At 42.4% G+C, this 10,219-nt stretch overlaps 1 protein-coding gene across 1 annotated transcript; it reads left to right on the forward strand.

Moving 5' to 3' along the window:
• Positions 1-7,769: 7,769 nt before the first annotated feature.
• Positions 7,770-9,913, forward strand: LOC125537810 (bidirectional sugar transporter SWEET6a-like). The gene is made up of 5 exons (XM_048701119.1): positions 7,770-7,903; positions 8,031-8,247; positions 8,342-8,503; positions 9,264-9,383; positions 9,467-9,913. Exons 1-5 carry the CDS (start codon positions 7,824-7,826, stop codon positions 9,629-9,631), a joined length of 744 nt encoding a protein of 247 aa, XP_048557076.1. The 5' UTR covers positions 7,770-7,823; the 3' UTR covers positions 9,632-9,913.
• The last annotated feature ends 306 nt before the right edge of the window (positions 9,914-10,219 follow it).

The following is a 10,219-nucleotide window of genomic DNA, read 5'->3' on the forward strand; positions in this document are numbered from 1 at the left end:
GCAAGCACATCTACACCAGCACCAAGAGTAGCTAATTATTCAAAATATAAACCACAAAAACAAAAACTAATTGGACAAACGGTGGAGTCACATACCAAGCAACAGTCCCCCGAAACAGTTTCGGAAACGGAACTTCGAGCAAAGAGATCGAAATCCGCGGGTTTGAGGTCAAGAACATGGGAGAGAGAGAGCAATGGAGATTTTTTCTGGAGGTAAGTGATGATGTGGTGTAAAGAGATAAGTGAGAGGGCCCACGTGGGGACCACAACCCACCAGGGCGCGCATAGGTGGGTTGTGCCCACCTGGTGCACCTCCCTCTGATGTTTATTGCACCAAAAAAATTAAATATTCAGAAAAAATCGTATTAAATTTTCAGGGCATTATGAGAACTTTTATTTTTGGGTCATTTTTTTATCGCACGAGAAAATCAGAAAACAGACAAAACAAGGCATTTTATTTTATTTAACTAATAAAAATAGAGAATAAAAAGTAGGATAGAAAGTAGTGCTTACTAAATTCATCAACTTCATACCGTTTAAAAATGATCCATTAATAAGCTTGATCAGGTCTTATTAACAACCACTTTCGATTAGCATGAAACCGAAGAACTTTCATAAATCAATAACTTACCTCAATGGGGATATCCATGTCCCCAACAATAAGCAGTTCATATTTCTTTTTGACAGTAGGTAGAGGTATTTGAAAACTTCTAATAGTGATTGTCAGAGATTTTTCAATAACATTAATACCATTCACTTGGAATTGTTTCTTCGGAAAGTGCACCGTATGCTCATTACCATTGATATGAAAAGTGACCTTGCTTTTATTGCAACCAATAACAGCCCCTGCAGTATTCAAGAAGGGTCTACCAAGGATAATTGACATGTTGTCGTCCTCGGGCATCTCAAATATAACAAAGTCAATCAAAATAGTAACATTAGCAACAACAATGGGCACATCCTCACAGATACCGATAGGTATGGCAGTTGACTTGTCAGCCATGTGCAAAGATATTTCAGTAGGTGTGAGTTTATTCAAGTCAAGTCTTTTATATAAAGAGAAAGGCATAACACTAACACCAGCTCCTAAATCACACAAAGCAATTTTCACATAATTCTTTTTGATAGAGCAAGGTATAGTTGGTATTCCCGGATCTCCAAGTTTTTTAGATACTCCATCTTTAAAAGTGTAATTAGCTACCATAGTGGAGATTTTAGCTTCCGGTATTTTTCTCTTATTTGTGATGATGTCTTTCATATACTTTGCATATGGAGGCATTTTCACGATATCAGTCAAGCGAGTACGCAAAAAGACTGGCCTCAGCATTTCAGCAAAGCGTTCAAATTCTTCATCATCATTCTTTTTAGTTGACTTAGGTGGAAAAGGCATAGGTTTTTGAACCCACGGTTCTCTTTCTTTACCGTGTTTTCTAGCAACAAAGTCTCCTTTGTCATATCTTTTACTCTTAGCTTGTGGGTTATCAAGATCAACAGGTGGTTCTATCTCAACATCATTGTCTGGTTCTTTATTATTTGGTTGGGTATCTTCATGAGCATTAGCATTATCTTTTTCATTATCACTAGGTGAGTGTTCATTACCAGACCGAGTTTCAGCATCAGAGATAGAAGTTTCATTATCATTATCAAGAGGTTTCTCTATTTTAGGTTCACTAGCAGCATGCAAAGTCCTATCATTTTCTTTTTCTTTTTAGAAGGACTAGGTGCACTAGTGTTATTTCTTTGTGAGTCTTGTTCAATTCTCTTTGGGTGCCCCTCGGGATAAAGTGGTTCCTGAGTCATTTTACCTCCTCTAGTTGCAAATCTAACAACAAAGTCATGCATATTATTATTCATTTCATCAAGCAACTCTCTTTGAGATTTAGCAACTTGTTCTAACTGAGTTTGAACCATAGAAGCATGTTTTCCAACACCTCTAACATCATTTGAAATTCTAAATAACAAGTCACTCAAGCGAGCAATCATATCAGAATTATATTTCAATTATTTCATAACATTTGCATTGAAGTGATCTTGTTTTCTAATGTAGTTTTCAAACTCATAAAGGCATTGGCTAGAATGCATATTGTGAGGATTGTCTTTATCATTGAACTTCATAAAAGAATTTACCTCTACCACCTTAGGCAGCGGTGGTGTATTAAGCCCATGTATTTCTTCAATAGGAGGTAAATTTTTAACATCTTCAGCTTTAATACATTTTTCCTTCATAGATTTCTTTGCCTCTTGCATATCTTCAGGACTGAGATATAATATACCCCCTTCTTCGGAGTGGGTTTAGGCGGTGATTCAGGAATAGTCCAATCTTCATAATTTTTCAATATGTTATTCAATAATTCCTCAGCTTGTCGAATAGTTCGTCCCCTGAAAACACAACTAGCACAACTATCTAGGAAGTCCCTAGAAGCATCGGTTAGTCCATTATAGAAGATATCAAGTATTTCATTTTTCTTAAGAGGATGATCAGGCAAAGCATTAAGTAACTGGCAAAGCCTCCCCTAAGCTTGTGGGAGACTCTCTTCTTTAGTTTGCACAAAGTTAAATATATCATGTAAGGCAACTAGTTTCTTATGAGCAGGGAAATATTTTTCAGAGAAGTAATAAATCATATCCTGGGGACTACGCACACAGCCAGGAGCAAGAGTATTGTACCAAGCTTTAGCATCACCCTTTAATGAGAAATAAAATAATTTGAGAATAAAGTAGTAGCAAGCTTTCTCATCATGAGTAAAAAGGGTGGCTATATCATTCAGCTTAGTAAGATGTGCCACAACAGTTTCAGTTTCATAACCATGGAAAGGATCAGATTCAACCAAAGTAATTAACTCTGGGTCGACAGAGAATTCATAATCCTTATCATCAATAAAGATAGATGAAGTAGCAAACTTAGGATCACATTTCATTCTAGCATTCAGAGATTTTTCTTTATACTTGTGTAGTAATTTCTCTAGATCATCTCTATCATTACAAGCAAGAATATCTCTAGTTGTTTCTTCACTCATAACATAACCTTCCGGTACCTTAGGCAATTCATATCTAGGAGGGCTAGTTCTAGCAGGCGTTTCACGAGATTCAGTTTCAAGCTCATCATCAGATTCAACAACATCATGTTGTATTACTCTAGCAATTTATTCATCAAGAAATTCACCAAGTGGCACATCATCATTAACAAGCAAGGTACTAGCATCATCATAAGCATCATTCATAGTAGAAGTAGCATCATCAATAACTTGCGACATATCAGAATTGATAGCATGTGGTGGTGTAGCAAGTTTACTCATAACATAAGGTGAATCTAAAGTAGAACTGGATGACAGTTCCTTACCTCCCCTCGTCTTTGAGGGAAATATCTTAGAGGATCCTTCAGATTCTTCATAGTGATAATATGATAATAATAATCCCAAGTGACTCAATAAATATAGCTATACTCCTCGGCAACGGCGCCAGAAAAAGGTCTTGATAACCCATAAGTATAGGGGATCACAACAGTTTTCGAGGATAGAGTATTCAACCCAAATTTATAGATTCGACACAATGGGAACCAAAGAATATTTGAAGGTATTAGCAACTGAGTTGTCAATTCAACCACACCTGAAGATTAATTATCTACAACAAAGTGATCAGTAGCAAAGTAGTATGATAGTTTTGATAGCAGTGACAGCAGCAATAATAATAGTAATAGTGATACCAGTAATTTTGTAGCAAGTGTAACAGTGATGATAGCAGTAGTACTTAGCAAAAACAATATGGAAAATTTCGTAGGCATTGGATTGGTGACTTGTTGGATGATATTCATCATGTGACAGTTATAACCAAGGGCGATACAGCACTAGCTCCAGTTCATCGATATAATGTAGGTATGTGTTTCGTAAATAGTCATACGTGCTTTATTAAAAGAACTTGCATGACATCTTTTGTCCTACCCTCCCATAGCAGCGGGCTCCATATTGAAAACTAAGGGATATTAAGGCCTCCTTTTAATAGAGAACCGGAACAAAGCATTAACCCATTGTCAATACATGAACTCCTCAAACTACGGTAATCACCGGAAGAAGTCCCGGTTATTGTCACTCCGGGGTTACCGGATCATAACACGTAGTAGGTGACTATAACTTGCAAGATCGGATCCAACTCCTCACCGACCAGCGAGCCTATGAAGAAATTACTCACTCCCGGTGGGGAGCATCATGGAATTGGCGATGGAGAAGGGTTGGTGATGATGAAGAACGAAGATCCCTCTCTCTGGAGCCCAAACGGACTCCAGATCTGCCCTCCCGAGGAAGAACAGGGCTTGGCAGCGGCTCCATCCCGTGGATCACGATAATTCCTTCTCCCTGATTTTTTCCTTTGAAAATAGGATTTTATAGCGTCGGTTTCAGGGTCTGCAGGGCCAGCAAGTGGGGACAACCCACCTGGGCGCGCCAGGAGAGGGGGCGCGCCCTGGTGGGTTGTGCCCACCCAGGGGCCCCTCTCTGGTAGGTCTTGGCTCTAGAAATTCTTATATATTATATAAAAATTCCTCGCAAAGTTTCGTTCCATTCCGAGTACTTTTATTTCTGCACAAAAACAACACCATGATAGTTCTGCTGAAAACAACGTCAGTCCGGAGTTAGTTTCATTCAAATCATGGAAATTAGAGTCCAAAATAAGAGGAAAAGCGTGAGAAAAAGTAGATACGTTCGAGACGTATCAATAGGTTGCTTCGATTACTTGTTACTCTCCGGTTTCCACTGCAAGTGTTGAGCGTGCTTTCTCGAGCTTGAAGATTATCAAGTCCAGACTATGTAGTCGTATGGAATATGATTTTCTTACATGGAGTTTGTTGCTACAGATTGAATGGGAAATTGTGTAAAAAAACTCCTTGGGATGATATAATTGCTGATTTCAAAAGTAGGAAGAATAGAAGAGTGTATCTCTAGTTGGCAGTAGTTCTAGTCGGTTCTGTTTAGCTGTCTTTTCGTCATTTGGTGTCACTATTGTTTGGTGTTGTCTGTGCGTAGTAGCTTGTTTTGAACATATCCCTACTTCCTTAGATCCTGAACTAGTTGAGGGGATGGCTCTTCGCCCTTCTATCTATTGTTTTTAGAAAAGGAGGATGACCCCAGCCTGGGCGATGCATATGGCCACTTTATTAATTATTTTTATACTCCCTCCTTCTATCTATATAGGGCCTAATGCATTTTTCAAGACCGTCTTTGACTATTGACAAAATTAATAGTACATGACATGCATAATGTAAAAATTATATCATTGAAAGCTCCTTTCACATACGAATTTGACGATATGTTTTGTGTAAGTTGCATGTCATATATTATTGCTCTAACATTTGGTCAAAGTTAGCCTTGAAAAACGCATTAGGCCTTATATAGATGGAAGGAGGGAGTAAGACCTTACAAAGTAATACCACAGTAAGACTAAAGCCGCCGTCTAAGCAACAAACTGTCACTACACCTATCGAGTTGATGAAGGGGCGCAGATAGCTTGGGCCTAATACCAAACATACATCGCAGCCAAACCTAACATCTAAGACCTGAGGATCCATCCAGGAAGCCTGCCGGGCATGGGTCTCGCCGGTCCGGCGTGCTCTCAGAGGCCGCCGCCGCCAACTGCCACCGCTCCATCTTCAGAACTGTACTGATGCATCAACTTTGCTCGGTCCAGCTATCGTCGACGCCACCACGGCGCGCAACGGCACCTCCTCCCTGCGCGCAAACAGTTGTGCACGTCGCGGTCGCCACTGATACACCTCAGCACCATGCTGCCAAGTATCACCATCCAACACAGCTTGAAGTCTTTGAAAGATCTGTCGTGCGTAGCACCTGCTGACCAGGCATGATAAAGCGTAGCACCTGTCGGTCAGGCATGACTTAACATCTCCACCGAAGCTCCGTGCAAGACGAAGCCGCTCCACCTCCTGCCTCTGACTTCCAGCGCTGCTCCGCAAACGATGCTCCCAAGATAGAAACGACACCGCAGTGCCGCCATCGTCCGATTTGGAACACCAGATCCTAGGGTTTCCCCCAGAGCAGCACGAGTGGGTCGACAGTAGTTACACGATGATGCCTCCATCAAGGTAACGGCGTAGAACGCCGCCATCGCCTACCAACGGCTCGATTTTCACCGGCAACCATGTCTCCCCAATTCGCAGCCGGGACTAGATGATGGATCTCGAGATCCGATCACCAAGTTTTTGGCCGGCCCTTCTATCTATTTGGCACGAGAACCATGCAGAGGCCGGATATGTGCTTATAGTGATTGTATTCTTTTAATGCAATATTATGAGTCAATAAAATCCGCTCTTTATCAAAAAATCTATTTGGCACGAGAAAAGAATTTATGCACGGTGAGCATTGCTTCAGATTGTCTTTCATTGGTGCAACACCTCATACATACTCAAGACCGCTCATCTGTTGGTGCAGTGGTGGTGGACATTAGGCATGTAGCATTCGACTTCGACTTGTGGTCTAGAATCACATTTGTCGGCATATTAATGTTCCTGCTTATTTGTTAGCTAAATCTTATTTGAGCTCTATAGTAGTCTTTGTGTTATTCTTTCTGCTCCGGGGTGTATCTAAAAGACTATGTAATTTGTTTACTTAATTAATAAAAGAGAGTATGTCGATGTTTCTATAAAAAAAATGAGTGAATTCCACTTTTTACCCCATATTTATACACTTATGACACTAATTACCCCTTTCAGTGAAAATTCGTCTAGAATACCCCTTTTGAAATCTTTGGACCCTTGTTTTTTGATGCGTGTCCATCAGGTAAGGTGTGAGGTGACGCCCTGTATCCAAAAACATGTGGACGGCCACAAGGAGTGGAACAGATAGACAAGAGAAGTTTGGACAAGATCGCCAATGATGCCCTCCGATCCTTACAGTTTTTTTTACAAATCAATGACGCAACATCTGTTCCTATCGACCATAAACAAACAAAATGTAAAACTGGGGTAAAACCGTGTTAAAAGTCTCCAAAATCTGACATTTCGATAAAAGTTCCGCTAAATAGGGTAATATGTGTCACAAATGTACAACTACAAGGTAAAAAATGGAATTCACTCTAAAAAAATCAATAATACGTTCGGATTTTAAGCATGGCAACCCAGACGTTTTGATTTTAAGCATGGCAACCCGACAATTTTTCATGACAACTTTAGAAAATCGCCATGTTTTACCAACTAAACTTACCACCTCGCGCCAACTAAAGTTGTTATGAAAACGTTCAGGCTGTCATGCTTAAAGTCCGAAAGTTTGGGATTTACTGGGTCAAAAAAATGTGCATACATTTTTAGCAATTCCTTGACGTCCTGTGAGAAAGCTACTTGCTTCGAAGTAGTATTATCATCTCATAGCGAAGCCGGGAGCTTGAATACACTGTGACGCGAGCACGGCGTCCAGTCAGGATGGCAGGTTACTCGGTTCGTTGGACTTCAACTCCGATCGAAATTTGAACGGAGGAAGAGTAACTAACTCTTAACCATATCGTATAAGAGATTTAACCACCTTCCATAATCTGTTTGGATTTCTTCCGGTACGACAATTCCAGTTGAACTTGGACCGTAGGGAATATCTAACTCCTAACCATATTAGAGCTTACCTCCATTTGTCAAACAAACAAACAAAATCGTAGTTTACCTCCACGTCAGGAAAGCCATATCCGATAGTAACTCCTTACTTGGGGAGGACGAACCCGCCACCCACGACTATATAAGCTCTGCCCGGCCTCCCAGCTTCGATCACCCCAAATCCCCATTCCCCAAGTCGTTTCCTCCAGTCGAGCTGTGTTCCCGGCGATCAAGATAGCAAGATGGTTTCCGCCGACGCCGCCCGCAACATCGTCGGCATCGTCGGCAATGTCATCTCCTTCGGGCTCTTCCTCTCCCCTGTGTAAGCCGCCACCCTCCTCCTCTCATCCCGCCGCCGCCCTCCGCCCTCCGCTGGTCCAATCTAATCTATGCATGGAAGGTGGTTGCCGGTGACAACTGGGGTATGGATCTGATGCTTGTCTGTGCAGGCCGACGTTCTGGCGGATCATCAAGGCCAAGGACGTGGAGGAGTTCAAGCCGGACCCCTACCTGGCGACGCTGCTCAACTGCATGCTCTGGGTCTTCTACGGCCTCCCCATCGTCCACCCCAACAGCATCCTCGTCGTCACCATCAACGGGATCGGGCTCGTCATCGAGAGCGCCTACCTCATCATATTCTTCATCTACGCCACCAGGAACACACGGGTACGTAGTAGTATTGTCTCTTTTCGGCGTTCATTTCTGTATGTATACAAGATCTGCCCCTAGCTAACCCATGCATGCCAATGCGCGCGTGCAGTTGAAGATGCTCGGCGTGCTCGCCGTCGAGGCCTTGTTCATGGTGGCCGTGGTGGCCGGCGTGCTCCTCGGCGCCCACACCCACGAGAAGCGCTCCATGATCGTCGGCATCCTCTGCGTCATCTTCGGCTCGGTCATGTACGCCTCCCCGCTCACCATCATGGTACGTGCTCGATCCATCGCTTGATCCACTCTTCAATCCTCGATCCGTTTGTTTCTATTTCTATATACGGCGGCGTTGTTTACTTTGGAATACAATTAATGGGAAAGGATAATGTACACACACCTTCCTATTTTAAGCATCGTATCAAACCTGTCTAAACAAACGTGCTGCCTTTTTGGCCAAATCGTCATGATCTTCACACACCAAGTTCTTTGACAAGATGTTGCCTTGCATGCTTAATTATATGTTAAGTCAAAACGCATACAGTTTATTCACCACAATAGGCAACACACAGCCCGTACGTGTCGTGTACTTATGTATCTGTACTTGCATCCCGTGTAGCCAGCCAACCATGCTTTCTGTTGCTCTCGCCAAACTCTAGTGTTGGCTGTTGAGTGACGGGAAGGATCGGAAAGAACGGTTCACGATCTAACTAAAACCTGTGACGATCTAGCACTTCATCAGATGTGTGTGATGCCTAGGGATGCATGCATATAGTGTTGTGATCTTTGCATCTTGTGATCCTTCCCTTTTGCCAACTCTTTGAGGTGGTGATATCCTAATTAATGGAAAAGGATACGGTACCAGCCACCAACATTGGCTCCATCCCGTGGGTCATGTGGTCCAGGTGTAGAGTTCAACAATATATGGCTGCTGTTAATTATCCAGTGAATATGTTTCCTCGTTAATCTACACCGTATATATTTAATGAGACGTGTGCTTTTACTTGCTGGTGAACGTAATATTGTGCTGCTTGCAGGGTAAAGTGATCAAGACCAGGAGCGTGGAGTACATGCCATTCGTCCTCTCCCTGGTGAACTTCCTCAACGGCTGCTGCTGGACGGCCTATGCGCTCATCAAGTTCGACCTCTACATCACGGTCAGTACTACAATCGCATCTTCGAAACGCCAGAGAAACGAGAACTCCATGCATCGATCTAACTATCTTTTGATTCCGTGCAGATCCCCAATGGACTCGGTGCCGTCTTTGGTCTCGCCCAGCTGATCCTCTACGGCTGCTACTACAGGTCGACTCCCAAGGAGGGGAAGAATGTCGAGCTGCCTACCGTCAAAGTCACAAAGAACAGCGTTGGCGGCGGCAGGGTCTCCGTCACCGTTGAGAAATAAGCTTGGCTTGCAGCAGTAGGCCCGCCGTCGCCAAGTGATCCAATCAAGCCGGCGGCAGAGATTTTTAGCCCGTGATATTTTGAGTAGTAGTTAATTTAGCACAAGATATTTTGAGTTAGTTAATTCCGGATGATGGTGCCGGTATCTGTTAGATAGTTTGAGTGTGCCTGTCCTTTAGTTTCGTGAAACATTCTCGTCTGCCCTAGTGCAAATTCGAAGTAACTATATACTCCAATTGCAAACTATACTATATATGTGCCTGCGTGATATGCATGATATGGATTGTTAATTATGGCGTGTTATGATAAAATCAACCTTTGGTTGGACCGGCCAACATGAAGTGTGGTGATTAAGTATTTTCTATGCGTAATCACATCTGCTATCTTCCATCCCTCAAAAAAAAAAAAGCTGCTATCTCCCATAGAAGCGTGCATACAGTCTACAACCAGCACCTTGAATGATTTGTTGCTAAAAAACGATAATTATGCAAAACAAGATTTAAGCCAATAGTTGTAGCAATACACCTGAGCGTGAAACTACTCCCATCTTGTTGCTCTTGCTCAGACGTTCAAAAACTGAGACCTCTTT

Source organism: Triticum urartu, chromosome 1 (assembly GCF_003073215.2).
Source record: "Triticum urartu cultivar G1812 chromosome 1, Tu2.1, whole genome shotgun sequence".
Lineage (NCBI taxonomy): Eukaryota > Viridiplantae > Streptophyta > Magnoliopsida > Poales > Poaceae > Triticum > Triticum urartu.

Excerpts from the sequence above, each read along its gene's own strand:
- LOC125537810 (XM_048701119.1), top strand. The coding sequence starts at position 7,824 with ATGGTTTCCGCCGACGCCGCCCGCAACATCGTCGGCATCGTCGGCAAT. Across the intron at positions 7,904-8,030 it reads GGGCTCTTCCTCTCCCCTGT|GCCGACGTTCTGGCGGATCA; the intron begins GTAAGCCGCCAC and ends TTGTCTGTGCAG. Across the intron at positions 8,248-8,341 it reads ACGCCACCAGGAACACACGG|TTGAAGATGCTCGGCGTGCT; the intron begins GTACGTAGTAGT and ends GCGCGCGTGCAG.